Raw genomic sequence first — 16645 nt, forward strand, 5'->3', positions numbered from 1 at the left:
TAGGAAAGAAATTCTAAATCATAGTTTGTCTGTTTAGCTACAAAACTGTTCAGCTATGGGATGATGATTTAGCTGATCCCGGGACACAAATCCTTCAAGCAATCGCATCAAACAAAGAGGACATTTTTCAGGACATTTCAAAGTCCTGAAAAATAAAACCTGGATTCTCACAACTTGCTTTTCAGGTACTGAGAAGGCCAGTTCTTTTTTTCACTTAGGTGCTCATGGTGCCTTCCACATCTGGTTATCACAATCATGTCCTGCCCATCTGCCTTTGCCCAACTCCTTCGCATTTCCCCATTTCACAAACTTTCCCTTCCAGGGGTAGGCAACCTTGGCTCTTTTATGACTTGTGGACTTCAGCTCCCAGAATTCCTGAGCCAGCATGGCTGGCTCAGGAATTCTGGGAGTTGGTCCACGAGTCATAAAAGAGCCAAAGTTGCCTACCCCTGCCTTAGACTCTCTTGTAGACATACTTTCAAGCAGTAGGAACATGTTCTCATTTGCATCTCAGCATGCTCCTTCTGGGAACAAACTGAAGTATGAGAAGATGGGGGCAGACACAAGAATCTTTAATAGTCTGCAAGGACCTGGGAGAACAAAAAGCTTATTTAAAGTCAGAGATCAGGCTGCACAACCACCAAGGATATTAAATTACTCTTTAAGTTGATTCACTTAAAAAAAAAAAAGCTCACACAAGTTCTTGGAAAGAGATGAATTGAAGATGATTCGATGCATAAAAATCACACAGTAAGCATGATGGAAGTCATTTCCAACTTCCCTCCGATGATCAGCATAGTACAGCAGTTATGTGTTGCGTTAGGAGTGGGAAGACCTCTCCCCCCCTTCAGTCATTAAGTCACAACGACTTTAGCCCAGTAGTTCTCCGTTATCCCAAATTCAAAAGCCTGGCACCTTTTTGCGTGGGGTCATTTATAGGTCAATCTACATCCGGATGTTCAACAACCCATTTGGCTTTGCATTGGGAACTGATGATACATGAAATCCTACTTCGATGAGGCAAGGGAAGCTATGTCCATCGCCAAGAGATGACTGGTTCTGTCTCATGCTGCACTTACCCAACCCTTTCCGGAGCTCATCGCATTGGCTGATGTGGGGGAACTTGAGGATCTCTCTCCATTTCTTGCTCCTTCCTTTCCGTTTCCCTCCACCTCCTGCAAATCAGAGAGAGGAGAGAGGAGGAGAGAATGATGAACGTGAATAATACAATGACTTATAATGGGTTGATTTTCTGACTCTGTCTTATCTTCCTTTCAGGATGGCCAGGATGATGTTGGTTCCCTTTGATTCATACAGGGCAGCATAATACCAACCATAGCAGTCAATCCTATCCATCATAAATGAGAAGAACATCTTGGTGTGATTTTTGCTAAGTAGAGTGCTATTATTTAACCTAGTCACAATCCGATCAAAGATTATTTCTTATCATGATGCTTTGGAATTTGCAGCCTCCCTTGTATTCCCGTGGATCAATTAAACCCAAAGGAAAATTGTTGCACAAAAATAACTTAAGGGTGAAGTTAAAACAAAACAAAAACGTCTTCCTCAATGGAAGAAAACCTTCAAAAAACCGCAAGTCGATGATTAAATGCAAAGCAAAGACTGGTTGCGAGTGTCAAACAACAACCCAGAGAATTCAGAAAAGCAATTTACATTATCTGACACATTTCAACAAATCTGTTTGAAAGGTGCAATAACCACAAGCTCCTTTAAAGTATTTTTACTGACAGATACAAGGTGGCCTGGACAGACTAAACAGGACTTGGCATCTGCCAGGCTTTTTTTTTTAATTGGCATGAAGGTGGTTTGTAGAAACACCCAGCTCTCTGCAATTTATAGCTCTTTGTAGGTCTACTTTCAAACGAGGGGTAGGCAGTCTGTGTTCTCTTCCCAGATTTTTTTTCTAGCTGAATAGGCTAATACAGTGTTTCTCCACCTTGGCAGCTTTAAGACGGGTGGACTTCAATTCCCAGAATTCCTTTAGCCATGGAAATTTGCACAAATGAGATTTGGAGGGCAACAGGCATCAAGTACGTGCAACTACCTGAATCACGGAAAGCATTATGGGAAGGTACGGAAAGAGAGGCAACCTGCTTACCAATGAGGGGAAGAGTTTCCCTTTAGACCAGACACGTCAAACACAAGGCCTGGGGGCCAGATCCGGCCCGCGAAGTGGTTTCATGCGGCCTGCAAAGCCATCCTGGAAACAGTGAGGGAACGGCCCCCACTGCCTTGGCCCTGAGACCCTCCTTCTGCCAGAGACCCTCAGATCTGTCCCACTCCTGCCCAGGCCCCCATAGGCACCCTTGATACGAATGATGTAGAGCTGGCCACGCCCACCCAGTAGGCCATACACACTTTAGCCACGCCCACTCAGTAGGCCACGCCCACTCAGGCCACGCCCACCTGGCCCCCTGAGGGCAACCACAATGCTGATGCGGCCCTCAATGAAATTGAGTTTGACACCCCTGCTTTAGACCTTCCTGGAATGGGATAAATGGCAATTTCAAGCAGAGGTGATGTGTTAATTCCCACGGCTTTTCAATATATTATTTCTCCTTGGTTTAAAATAATGCCCGAGTCAGGCTTATGATTTTTTTTTAATTTCATTTATATCCCGCCCTTCTCCGAAGACTCAGAGCGGCTTACAAGCTTAGCAGTAGCCTTCATTCTATGTATATGCCTGCTTATTAGGGCTTTCACACATGATCTCAAAAGTGATGAACTATATAGTCGAGCTATTGTTCCACCTCCAGAGGCTGCTTCACCATGGAAACAGGAGTGCACTTATGGTTCCGAGTGCTTGAATGAGAACATAAGTGCTTTACTGGATGAGATCAAGGTCTTCACGGTCCAGCATTCTTGGTCAGACTCCCAGGGATCAGAAAATACTGGACCAGCCTTCCCCAGTTGGTATCCTCCTTGTAGATGGCTCCAACATACTTAAGTAAAGGTAAAGGTTCCCCTGCACATGCGTGCTAGTCGTTTCCGACTCTAGGGTCCAGTGCTCATCTCCGTTTCAAAGCCGAAGAGCCAGCGCTTGTCCGAGGACGTCTCCGTGGTCATGTGGCTGGCATGACTAGACGCCAAAGGCGCATGGAACGCTGTTACCTTCCCACCGTAGTGGTCCCTATTTTTTTACTTGCATTTTTACGTACTTTCGAACTGCTAGGTTGGCAGAAGCTGGGACGAGTAACAGGCGCTCACTCTGTTACGTGGCACTCAGGACTCGACCCGCCAAACTGCCGACCTTCTGATCGACGAGCTCAGCGTCCTAACCCACTGAGCCACCACGTCTCTTTGAGCCACCGCGTCCCTTAAGGCTCCAACATACTTAGAAGGCACCAAATAGTCATTAGATGATTTGTGAGAAGAAAACCCCAGGGGTCCATCTTGAACCTATGGCTTGCTAATATAACCTACTCTTCACCTCTTGCTTGTCTCTACGCTGCTTGTCAACATTCCTGTCCACTTCTGTAACAAGTTAAAGCTTTTATATTTTTGTCCTTCTGTATCAGCAGACTTCCAGCCTATTGTGGATAGCTAAGCAGCACTCTGCACAATACAGAAATAGAAGATTGTATCTCGCTGTATAGGTTGTCTTGACAGATTCTACATGAGATGACATTTCCCATTGCACAGACACGGTTCCACTTGGAAGAGCAGTTAAAACAAGCTTGGTCCCTCAGATACTCCTTCAAGGAGTATCAAGTTAACTCCAAATAACGAACACAAGGAGGAAGAGTTTAGATGTTCCAAGCATTTCATACATATTATCTTGATCTACTTATAATAACTAGGACTATGTAAGGCATTTGAAAAGTGTGCTTGCAGTGAGTGTTGGCATGAGTGAAACAATCTACCCCAAAATATTCAAGTAGCCATATTTTTAGGAAGGCTCAACAAGGCTTCTCTGATTGTCCGTAAGTGCAAGTCCATGCACAGATAACGTCTTTTTGGACTGCTGGCAAAAACAAAGCAACAATTCCTGTAAACCTTTACATAGACAACCAATAAAATCCTTTGAAACGTTTAATTGTTTGCAAAGAATGCAGCTGCTTTACAAATTGAAGAAGGGTGCTTTTAGTCTCACTAATGCAGTTAGGAAAGTACTCTGATATTTTACAAGGAAGATTCCCTCTATATTGTCCTGGTGGCTGAGGCAATGGCTAAGGTTGCTAAACTGAGTAATTCTGATCCACAAGTAAGAGGACAATCAAGAATCTTCATCAGCTTCCTGCCTAAGCAGGGGGTTGGATCTGAAGACCTCATTACCCAGCTCCCACTGGATTCTTTGGTGAGATCTTTTTTTTTTTCTTTTCTGCTTCTTATATTTCAAAGCAACTTCAGGGATCAAAATGCTGATCATCATCTAATCATCTAATATGCTGTTAGCCTTCAATAAGATCAGATCAGATAAAAATTGGGAGAGAAATATTGGTAGACTTTCCTTGCCTAAATATGCCTTAGTTCGAGGCAAGAAGAGCATGGCCGGATCCTCACATATTCATAAATGATGGTCTGTTGAGTAAATCACCCTGAATGAGTCCGCAGATCCCACTATACCATCAACCATACTTTTCAGACTACAGTGGCTGGCTTTCCACAACACAATCAACACACACATCATCTGTGTCCTTGCAGATGGTGACTGCAATCCCCAGCAGCTTTAGAAGGAAGAGCTGGAGTACTTCACTGACATCTGGAGGGCCATTGGTTGCCAACCGTCTGCTAAACCCACACCAAACAAATCATATCGTGACCTAGCACAATGGGTGAACCGACGCAAATGGTTGAAAGTGAAACAGCCCTGTTCTCATGCAACTTGCACGGTACACTAGGACTCATCCTTTATCTCTCTCAGCCTCACCTACCTTCTGCTACAGTTATGATGACAAAAAGGGAACAGGAAACCACGTATGCTACCATGAGACTCATAGACAAAAGGACACAAATGAAATAAATAAGAGAGGAAGGAAACAGAAACCACTTAAGGGCTTGTTCTTCTAACGACAGCTGCTTCAGGAACTACCTTCCAAACTTTTTCTCAGGGTTTTCTAGGCTCCAGGAGGGGCTGCTCCATGCCTGCTCTTGTAATTAATCTTTTCCCTTTCATAAAGGATGTCCCTTCAGTAACCTTGCTGGACCAATCCCAAGAGCTGAAGAACTTCACTTTCAGAGCTGATTCTTGGAGCTGAAGACTAAAGGTGGTTCCCACTTCCACCACGGACAATGCGTCCATCCTCTGGTCTCACCCATTAATGGCCAACAAGCTTCCTTATCTCATCAACTGCCATGGGGAGACTCCCGTCTTGTCCAAGACAATGCTCTTGCTTGGACAATGCAGACGCCTTAAGTTTAGGAAATTCCCCAGAACGACAGTCCGCCCATAGCATGAAACCACCGCTTTCTCCTTCTCAGGAAACAGTCACATACATCATGCAGACAGTCCTCAATGAACAGCCATGGCTGGGCCCCAAATTTCTGTTGCTAAGCGAGGCAGTTGTTAAGTGACTTGTGTCTCATGTTATGACCTTTTGCCAGAGTTGATAAGCGAAACCCTGTAGCCATTAAGTGAATCTGGCTTCCCCCATTGACTTTGCCTGTTTGGAAGCTGGCTGGGAAGGTTATAACTGGTGATCACCTGACCCCAGGACAGGGCAACGGTCATAAATATATGCCAGCTGCCAAGTGCCCAAATTTCAAGTATCAAATTAATTAAAGGCAAATGATCTGATCGTTCCTTGTGCGTTTAGTAATGTTGCCTTCTGTCATGATAAACATTGCACTAAGACAGCACATTTTGGAATAGTTTTGCATCCAACATTTTTGGCAACTGCAGGTGGAACCTTTCCTTTATGGATTGGAGTTGATTATAAACCTTATCAGTCAATGTGTGAGAAAGCCGAGCCAACAGTTTGCTATTTACTCTATTATCGTGACTTCAAATCTAATTGCTGCTGTTCCTCCACTTGCAAAGGAAATTAGCTTGACTTTATGTAATTTTATCCAGTGGAATTCAAACACCCTGAGTTAATTTCAAAACACTGTTTGCTCGGCTGCATTGCAAGAATACAATAGCAAAAAATTCCCAAAGTTTTTCTAGGTAGTGAAAATAATGTTATTAATTGCTAGTCCCTTCCTTCTCTTGTGAAAATTAGAGAGTTCTTTATAAAATACATCATAGGTACACAACCACAAATCAAACTAGCAGGCCCCCCTTTAGACTGTCACACATGGATACCAAACCTTTTGTACATCCAGTCATATTAAAACCTCGGCTCTGCCTCAACATTGGACAGCATGTTTTAAGTCCTGTAATAATTCCCTTCCATCTGCTCTGCTAGATGGCAAATTCAATAATAGACCATGCCTTGGTCGACAAGTAATCGTTGAAACTATTAGATGTGTCCTTTTATTTGTTTGGAACATATTTCATCACTCTTAATGCATCTTCATGGGCGTTCAAACGGTTGTTAGATTTCTACTTTTTCACAGAAAAACAACTTGAAACTTGGTGCTTACAGAATCTATTGGGATATTTTTGTTGTAAACGAGATAATATATTTTATAGTACTTAAAAATAAGAACACGAGACTGACCAGTGATGATGAGAACCAAATGAAAATAATATTCACCTTTATTTTGGGAACGGAAGGGGTTTTAAACAATGTTAGGCAAACTGAGGCCCTCCAATAGATATTTGTATCCCTCCAAGAAAGGGATAAATTCCCCAGGTTGTGACCAACATCTGGGAGTGACAGATTCCTTGCTTATTTTAGTCATCTGAAATATTTTGCATCAATGCTGATATCTTTATGGCTGTTATCTTTAAGGAGTAACACTCAACATATTTTAGAAGCCTACTGCTGTGTGTTTAATACCACCTGCTCTTGCAGCAAAACTAAGAGTTAAATTCCATTTTCAGATAATTAAAAAAAGAGAGAGAAGAGGGCAAGAAAAATAGCCATCAAATCCACATGCTGAGAATTATCACTCATATCTGTTCCCACCAGAGAATCAAATGCATGCTGACAAGATCTTCCGCACCTCTTCCTCCTGCTTTTTTTAGGACTCCAACACCCATCAGCCACAACCAGGCCCCAAAGACTGATACTTGGGTTGCCAGATGCAGAAGATCAGACAAAAGCTTCATTGTGTTTTAGTCTATCTATTAGAGCACCAGAATGGAACAGAACATAGCAATCTGTCCGCACTGAAAAAAAAAATTGCTAATTACCTCTTCCAAAGCAATTATGATTCTGGAACCTCTGCCAGAATCACCTGGGTCTTTTTTTTGCCAAGAAGGGATATTCAATGCAGAGGATTCAGTAGCTCTGCTGAGGGACACCTCAAACTGGAAATGCCTGAAATACTGGATTTATTTATTTATATTTTTTTGCACCCGCTGTTCAGCGATTTCTATGCTTAGGAGCAGGGTTATACGTTGTGGGGTGTGGTTTTTTTGGTGTGTATATTTAATCATATACCCGTGGTGGCGAACCTATGGCACGCGTGCCACAGGTGGCACGCAGAGCCCTCTCTTTGGGCACACGAGCCATCTCCCCAGTCCAAGGCCTTCAGCTGGGTTTTATAAAACCTTTTCGCTTTAGGCCTCTGCTGTCATGTGCAAAAAAAAAGGTTAATCAATCAATCAATTTCAACTTCTTGCTGTAAAAAACAAATCTCGCAAAATTGGAATTGATTGATTGAACTTTTTAGTCTCACCCAGTCTGCCATTACCACCGCAGTCACGCCCACCCAATGGGCCACACCCACCCAATTGGCCACGCCCACCCAGCACCCAACGATACATAAGTGGGTTTTGGGTTACAGTTTGGGCACTTGGTCTCTAAAAGGTTCGCCATCACCGTTATATACTTGTGTGAGAAAGTAGGGAAAGGAGGCCCTGAAGATTTTTACTGGTCACTGTCGACTATGGGGGTGGGTGGGTGCTCATCTGTGTTTCAAGGCCATTGAGGCAGCGCTGTCCAAAGACATTTCCATGGTCAACTGGCCAGCATGACATCTTGGAGCTTTGTTACCTTCTCACCAAAGTGGTACCTATTCATCTACTTGCATTTGTATGCTTTCGAACTGCTAGGTTGGCAGGAGCTGGAGCGAGAATGCGAGATCACCCTTTCATGTGGTGCTTGGGTCTTGAACTTGACCTGCCGGCTTTCCAGCCAACAAATCTAGTGTCTTAACCGCTGAGCCACCATGCCACCCACCTATCTGAGAGGTGACCAATTTATTTGGGGGGCTAAACAAACAAACAAATAAACATAACTGTGACCCTTCAGAAATTATGGAACCCAGACTCGCATAGGTTAGCAACAGTGTGATGGCCAACAATCAGGACTCATAGAAAGTCATTACACTTGGTTTCCTGTGTAGAGTCATCTGCTTTGCTGTTTCATTTTTCTCCTCTACCTTTTCCTCCTCCATCTTAATCTTCTTCTACTTTCCCTGTATGGCTTCTAGCTTAGTATCTTGATGTAGTCAGATGTACTTAAATTGCCAAGGCTAGATATGGAAGCACCTCTGTTCCCACAAACAGGCTTGGGTTAGCCACCTTGGAATCTTCTGTTAGTCACTGGTCCATAGGCTGAATATATGCAGGGAGGCAGAATTTGCTGCTAAGCATTCCAAAGGAGCACTGAACAGTCTTAGGGCATCCGAATGGGAATATAATCTCCAGTATTTCTCGATTCTCTCTTGTCCTAGCAAAGAGCAGAATACTCATTGGTTTTTCCCTTTGGGAAAAGTGAAGCACCAGACCTCAAAACATTAATCCTCTGGATTTTCAGAATGTTGCAAACAACAACAACAACAAAGCAACCAACCCCTCAAGTATAATATTCAGAACTGGATGTGAGAGAAGCGATGAAAATCCGTGGATCTTTTAAATTTAAAATTATTCAAAAGATTCAGAGGCTCTATTATGCCTGATACAAGTGCTTTTTTTCTTCACTTTTTTGGTGGGGGTGGGGGGTGAGGAGACTGCCGGGGCATATGTGTGTGTGCAGATGGGAGATGTATGGATTTGATTTTCTTCCCTTGCTCCCCCTCCTGCCCCCCTCCCTTCACAGCCGAAATGCTTCACTTATGAAGTAATCCCTGTGGAGATATGACATCAGCACTCCACTGGACAGCTCGGAGCTGGTGGCTGGCCAGGCCGAACCTCTTCCGTTGAGCGTTTCCCATCCAAGAAAAAGCGCCTTATGATGTCAAGGTAATCCAAGCAGGAAATGCCGACCCCACGAAATGCACATGGCTCCATCACCCCACCGATAGGGTATGAGAGCAGTACAGCCCTTCACACAAAACTTGTGGAGAGTCTTTGTAATTCGGAGACCTCCAGGGAATAGGCCGGGCAAAGGCTTCCTGTTGGAATCACTTCACTTCCTCTTCTATGAATAGGCTGAGCGTCAAGAGCTGGAATGGACTTCTTTCAGTAAATACTCAGGACAGTCCTATGCGCCTCTGCCTGTTCTGTCTCACGCCAGTGCAGGGTATCTGCTGGAATGTTGGATTCAGAAGGAATGCATTAGTCTTGGGAAGGGGGTCTCCAAACCTGGCTACTTTAAGACTTGTGAACCCACTTCTGGTTCACTGCTTAGTGGACTCCCCAAAGACAGGTAATTAGGGCTGGTCAACCGTGGTTTATCTCTCAGCTTGCTGTGCATATCCATATACTGTGCATTCTTTACCGGGTTGTCTTGATTGGGTAAAAGGAGCTATCCTTTTGGGGGGTTTTTTGGAAGCAAACCATGTCCAGGATCCTTCTCCTTCTCTTTTGATTCTGGCCCTCTCGAAAGAAAGCCGGTTAGTCATCAGTGTCAATAGGATAAAGATTTCCAGCTGCAGTTTGGGTTAAACCAAGCATCCTTTGCCAGATGAAATTGAAAACAACCCACTACGTCAGCTTTGAAGCGATGAAAAAAAAAAGTAGAAGAAAAATCTAAGACCAGCCAAAAGCGCTTGGAAGCCTCCCATCGCCGTATTTTCCAACCTGTAAAGGAGTAACACGAGCTAAAAAGATTTGGCTGGAAAATCCCCGTCTTTGGCTTTCTTAACTCTACTTACGCATGGTGAGGTTGTTCAATGGACGTCTGGACTTCCTCTTCCTAGCTCGCAACAATAGGTGGACTCAGGCTTGCCAACTTTTGAAAAGCTCTTCTCGTCTCCAAAAGCCTTACCACCACCACCACCCATCTCCTCAAGGTCCCTTCCGCCCCTCCGTTTTAATAGAAGCCTGATAATGATCTTATTAAGAGCTATTCTTACCTCATGTCTGCCGTCAGCAAGAATTCTCGATAAGAACATAGACGTCTGGACATTCTTTTACATATTTCAAATTGAGGGTGTTTTTTTTAAAAAAAAAAGCGGGGGGGAGAAGGGTGGGCAGGGTGATCTCTCTGCCAGGTTCCATTTCCTCTTTCTGTTCCTTGTATTGAATTTTTTTTTTGGGGGGGGGGGAAACACAATTTCAAAGTAATACAGGGCTAACCCAGAGGAGGACACAGCCATCAACAGATGCTAGTGGTAGGGATCAATATGTCCATTGTGTTGAGAACTGCGTACGCTGAAAGAAACAGAGCTCAATATGGGGTTTAGCAGACTGTATGGACTCAACTGCGTCTGATTGAGCATGCTGGATTTATTTTTTTATTTTTTTTTATTTTATTTTAATTCCATTTATATCCCGCCCTTCTCCGAAGACTCAGGGCGGCTTACAAGCTTAGCAGTAGCCTTCATTCTATGTATATGCCTGCTTGTTAGGGCTTTCACACACACCCCCCAAGCGGCATTATTACAAAGTCAGCTTAGTTGCCCCCAACAATCTGGGTCCTCATTTTACCTACCTCGGAAGGATGGAAGGCTGAGTCAACCTTGAGCCTGGTGGGACTCGAACCTGCACTAATTGCAGGCAGCTGGTGTTACTTAAGGAGGCATTAGCCCACTGCTCCACCAAGGCTCACGGTGGATGAACCCACCGTGCTTTTTCAACCAATCACAACTAAGCAAATTGCAAAAAAAACCACAAACCAACCCAAAAACAAACCCCATTTCTATAGCTCGTCAAATTTTTATAAGTTTATCAGGATATAAAATACAAACAAAAATGTAAACAATGGGAAACTAGGGGAGAAAAAAGGGAAGAGGAGAAAGTGTAAGGTAAAAGAGAAAAAAAAAGAAAGAAAAGCATTGAAATCCGACCCTTTTTAGCATAGTAGAACACGATAACATTACAGCCTCGGCGTTTTTCCTTCCACAGTAATATACACTAGCCACTTCTATAACAACAAAAACTTTTATATGCAAGCAGTCCTTGACTTACGACTGAGCCCAAAATTTCTGTTGCCAAGTGAGACATGGGTTAAGTGAAATTTTGCTCCATTTTACAAGCTTTCTTGCCTTTCTTAAGGGAATCGGTGCAGTTGTTAAGTTACGGACATGGCTGTTTAACTGAATCTGCCTTCCCCATTGACTTTGCTTGTCAGGAGGTTACAAAAGGGGATTATATCATTCTGGAAGACTGCAACCATCCAAATTCGACTCAGTTGTCAAGCATCTGAATTTTGATCATGGGGGGTACTGTAGCGGTCATAAGTGTGAAAAATGCTCATAAATCACTTTTTTCAGTGCTGCTGTTATAACTTTGACCGGTCACTAAATGAATTGTACCAAGTCAGAATATCTCTACATCCGCCCAGTCTTGTCTAGTGCCATTTGAGCATTTTCCAATATCTCTAGTAGGAAGAACTCTTTCTGTCAGTATGATTTGATGATAATAGTTTTTCACCTATAGTGTATTGCATTTTTTTTCCAATTTTACACCTTCCTGATGTGTAGTTTATACACACTTCCAATGTCCTTGGCTACAGAATCGTAAGAAATATAGCAGGACAGGGAAATCTGTTGTTTTGCTTTAGCATCCAGAAAATATTATCAAGTTGCCTGGTATATCATTCAACTTATTCTCACCTGGCTAACAGGATTGAGAAGTAACTGATGAAAAAGATTTTCTTGGCTGGAGAGGCTGAAAACTGAGATCAACCACAGGGATTAATACAGGGAGTCCTTGACTTTCGACCACAATTGAGTCCAAAATTGCTGTTGCTAAGCTAGGGGTCTTCAAACTTGGCCCTTTTATGACTTGAGGACTTCAGCTCCCAGAATTCCTCAGCCAGCATGCTAAGCGAATTTTGTTAAGTGAATTTTGTCCTATATTATGACCTTTCTTTCCACAGACGTTAAGTGAGGCACTGCAGTTGTTAAGTTAGCAACATGGTTGTTAAGTGAATTTGGATTCCCCACTGACTTTGCTTTTCAGAAGGTTACAAAAAGTAACTGCATGATCCCGGGACCATAAAGATGAATCAGTTGCCAAGCATCTGAATTTTGACCATGGGGATGCTGCAATAGGTGTAAATGTGAAAAATGATCATGTCACTTTTTTCAGTGCTGTTGTAACTTCAATCAGTCATTAAATGGACTGTGGAAAGTTGAAGACTACCTTACTAGGTTGAGAACTCAAATACTGTAGGCTAAATCTGGGTTTTAACCCATTAAAAGTTGGGAGATCACTGTTGAGAATAAGCGATCTCTAGGTTTTTGCACTGTCGTCTGTACATAGTACTGCAGATTAACTTCCTTATCTCCATTCAAACTGCCAAAAGCAGTTAATAGAAGCCAAGGCTTCTATTGATTATGATTAATGTAACAATTAAACCCAGTTGAGGAAGCAGCTCGCAGGTGCAGATAATTTTAATCCCGGTTTCTTTTTCCATACCAATTCTTCATTTACCACTATATTGTTCCCTGTGAACCTTGACCAACTGCCGAAAGGGTGAACACAACAGCAATGCCACGGTACATCACTGAGGTCCTACAGTTTACGTCGGTTGGAATAATAACAACAAAACCCTTGGTAAAGAGCTAGAAACTTCAAGCTGTGTTCAACAGCTGAATTTACAACATTGTTATTGTTTCTGACAAGGAAGTTAAAAATGGAATGATAACAAGCAAAAAGGATCTGTGTATGACTCTTTATGTCTCTCCCCATGCCTTGGAGCAAAGCAGATTAATGGTCTGTGTCAATGGCCTGCTGGGGACGTCAATGCTAACACCCACATTTACTTCTTGGCAGAAGAATAGTTGTGGAAGTTCCCTGGCTCCCTTCCCAGTGATAAAGCAGCGTTATCAGTGATCAATGCTGCAGTTAATTTGGCAAACTCAGTGAAGGAAGGAAGGAAGGAAGGAAGGAAGGAAGGAAGGAAGGAAGGAAGGAAGGAAGGAAGGAAGGAAGGAAGGAAGGAAGGAAGGAGGATTTCCAGCAACCTCTTGAGTTAGCACTGCCCAAACAAATGAAAAGGCAGAACTACTATATAGAACTTTCCCCCTAATATTTATTTCATTAAAGGGAAAGGCCTTGAAGACACAGCTACATTAACTAGCCTAATGGGGATGTGGCACGTCGGAGGTGACTTAATGGAATGGAAAACACCCCAATTCCTCCTGGTGCGCTCCCTCCATCTCCATCCTGCTTAGTTTTAACTTTAATTTAATTCTTAAATTCAAGATCTTTATCACCCAACCTTGATGATGCAAAAGCTTTCAGGTTGGGAAGAACAGGGATTGTACATGCCACCAATGCCTCCAGCCTACGAGGAGGCGACAGTCAAAACCCAGAGAGATCGAACCACAAAGGCCACGTTACTCATTGCTCTCCCACTCGGGTGTTCCCTTGCTATTATTACTCTTCACCTCTGGGATCCCAAGAAGGGCAGGAGTGGGCTTCATGGGCAGCAGCTCCGAGGTGAGCAGCAGCAAAAGAACAAGGGCTGCCTTCACCTCCTAGCGTATCTCTCCAAGCTGCCCTGACAAGCTCCTTCAAGGGTGAGTCAGCTCTTCAACCAGCCAAGTGCGTAATCCATTTCTCTCTCTCTCTCTCTGTGTGGCTTTTTTTCCCTTTCTTTTCTTTTCTGCAGTTCCATGTGAACCCATTCAGGAAGAAAGAGTGGGATCTGTTTTCTAGCATGATCACAAGCCATGAGCTTTCTTTCTCTTTCAGGACAAAGGCGGCCACAGAAGAAGGAAAAAAAAATAAGGCAGAAGGAAGGATTACTCTATGGATCTCAATTCTGAAAAGATGATTTGGGATGGGAAGGGCAGGGTGGGGGTGGGGGGTGGGTGTCATCCGTCTGACTAGTGCAGTAGCTGAGTAGGTGTTTCCTGAGTGCCTTCTGCTTGGATTCATCCCAAAAGCACACATGCAAATAAGTTTGGGTCTAGAGCAGGGGTGTCAAACTCAATTTCACTGAGGGCCGCATTAGCATTGCGGTTGCCCTCAGGGGGCTGGGTGGGTATGCCCAGGGTGGATGTGGCCTACTGGGTGGGCGTGGCTAGAGTGGGTGTAGCCTACTGGGTGGGCGTGGCCAGTTCTACATCGTTCGCATCAAGGGTGCCTATGGGGGCCTGGGCAGGAGTGGGACAGATCTGAGGGTCTCTGGCAGAAGGAGGGTCTCTGGGCCAGGGCCAAGGCAGTGGGTGGGGGCCATTCCCCCACTGTTTCCAGCATGGCTTTGCAGGCCACATGAAACCACTTCACGGGCCGGATCTGGCCCCCGGGCCTTGTGTTTGACATGTCTGGTCTAGAGCAAGGCTGGAAATTGTGGGATCGACCTAACTCTATCGTTGCATTTCAAGTTTTAACAGAATAACAGAGTTGATAGGGACCTTGGAGGTCTTCTAGTAAGCCCCCTGTTCACACAGGAAACCTTATATAATTTCAGACAAATGGTTGTCCAATCTCTTCTTGAAAACCTCCAGGGTTGGAGCACCTGCAACTTCCAAATGGAAGCTGTTCCACTGATTAATTGTTCTCACTGTCAGGAAATTTCTCCTTAGTTCTGGGTTGCTTCTCTCCTTGATTAGTTCCCATCCATTGTTTCTTGCCCGGCCTTCAGATGCTTTGGAGAATAGGTTGACCCCCTTATCTTTCTAAGGTAAAGGTAAAGGTTCCCCCGCACATGCGTGCTAGTCGTTTCCAACTCTAGGGGCCGGTGCTCATCTCCGTTTCAAAGCCGAAGAGCCAGCGCTTGTCCGAGGACGTCTCCGTGGTCATGTGGCCGGCATGACTAGACGCCAAAGGCGCACGGAACGCTGTTACCTTCCCACTGTAGTGGTCCCTATTTTTCTACTTGCATTTTTACGTGCTTTCGAACTGCTAGGTTGGCAGAAGCTGGGATGAGTAACAGGCGCTCACTCTGTTACGCGGTACTCGGGATTCGACCCACCAAACTGCCGACCTTCTGATCGACAAGCTCAGCGTCCTAACCCAGAGCCCCTTAAATATTGGAACACTATCATGTCATCCCTAGTCCTTTTCATTAAACATACCCAAATTCTACAACTGTTCTTTGTATGTTTTAGCCTCCAATCCCCTAATCATCTTAGTTGCTCTTATGTTTTTAAAGTTTTAAATTTCATCTCCCTTCTGCTGTTTTAAAAGTGCAAATGTATCAAAAAGAAACTCTTGGGATCCAAGGCCCTCATGTCCTGATAGCATTGTACTAATATTCAGTACATATCTATATCAGTTAAAACACAGTTCTCCCTCATTCTCCACCATTCTGTGTAAGCTAATTCATTGTCAAGATCACAGACAGATCATGATAGAAGTACATCGTACAAATGTCTTCAGGGAAAAACAAAGAATGTCCAGTTGCCTTTTGAAAAACAAAAGGAACACCTCTGGGTTTTCCTTAAAAAGGCTTACAGAGATATAGTCAGTCATCTTTTCATCCCTGCAAAGGATGCTATGTGCAGCTTAAGTTTAAACCAGAGTTTCATAACCTGGTCAACTTTAAGAGGTATGGACTTCAACTCCCAGAATTCCGCAGCCAGTCATGTTTGCCAAAGGAATGCAAATTGTGAAACTAGTTTAACCCATTCTGTCGTCAATTTTGTCCTAGTCCAGAATGTTCATTTGCCAATGTAATTGGCATATCATGTTTATTATGCTGTGTGTTGAATGTAAACTCAGCCACGAGACTTGATCAATAAACCACACCTACCTTTATGGGCTTATAAGCTCACTTGGAATTGTAAAAGACTGTTGTTGGCACTCTCATAAAGTGATTGCAATGGAGGATGCGACTAATTAAAAAATATTCATATGCTAGAAAATGAACAAAGCAATGGGCTTCATCACTGCTATTTTATTTTCAAATAATGTCCATGGTATCTAGTTGAAATGTCTCAGGGTACCATTTGTCATGCAACATGCTAACTCCCCACTCATGTTTCTAAATTGAACGAGACTAAATAAAAATTTAGGGTAGGAATTTTGCTAGATGCCAAGAATTGTGTCAAAGGGCAAACTGTCACCCCTGGGTGCCATGCTGAGGATCAAGCGTTAAATGTAATCTAGAGAGAGGCCAAATCTAAAGGGAAAAAAACTTATTGGGTAAGCCAAGGAATAATTCAAATTTCAATAAGCTCTCTCGGACCATTTATTCATGGCTGTGTTCCCACAATGCATTCAAGACGGCTGAATTATTGTCTCAGTACCATTATCATGCTGTGCTATAAAACACTGCTTACAAATCATGGT

General features: G+C 43.6%; 1 protein-coding gene across 2 annotated transcripts in view; it reads right to left on the reverse strand.

Annotated features, from left to right (window-relative positions):
- The window catches only part of LOC308671470 (G protein-coupled receptor kinase 5-like), a 68284-nt gene that overhangs the window by 25178 nt on the left and 26461 nt on the right, over nucleotides 1–16645 (reverse strand). For both annotated transcript variants that reach the window (XM_081333676.1, XM_081333675.1), the window contains exon 2: nucleotides 1080–1175. In XM_081333676.1, the coding sequence (XP_081189802.1) occupies nucleotides 1080–1175 (96 nt within the window). The remainder of the gene's footprint in view (nucleotides 1–1079; nucleotides 1176–16645) is intronic.

The sequence above is a fragment of the Vipera berus genome (genome assembly GCF_964194415.1).
Source record: "Vipera berus genome assembly, chromosome: 8".
Classification (NCBI taxonomy): domain Eukaryota; kingdom Metazoa; phylum Chordata; class Lepidosauria; order Squamata; family Viperidae; genus Vipera; species Vipera berus.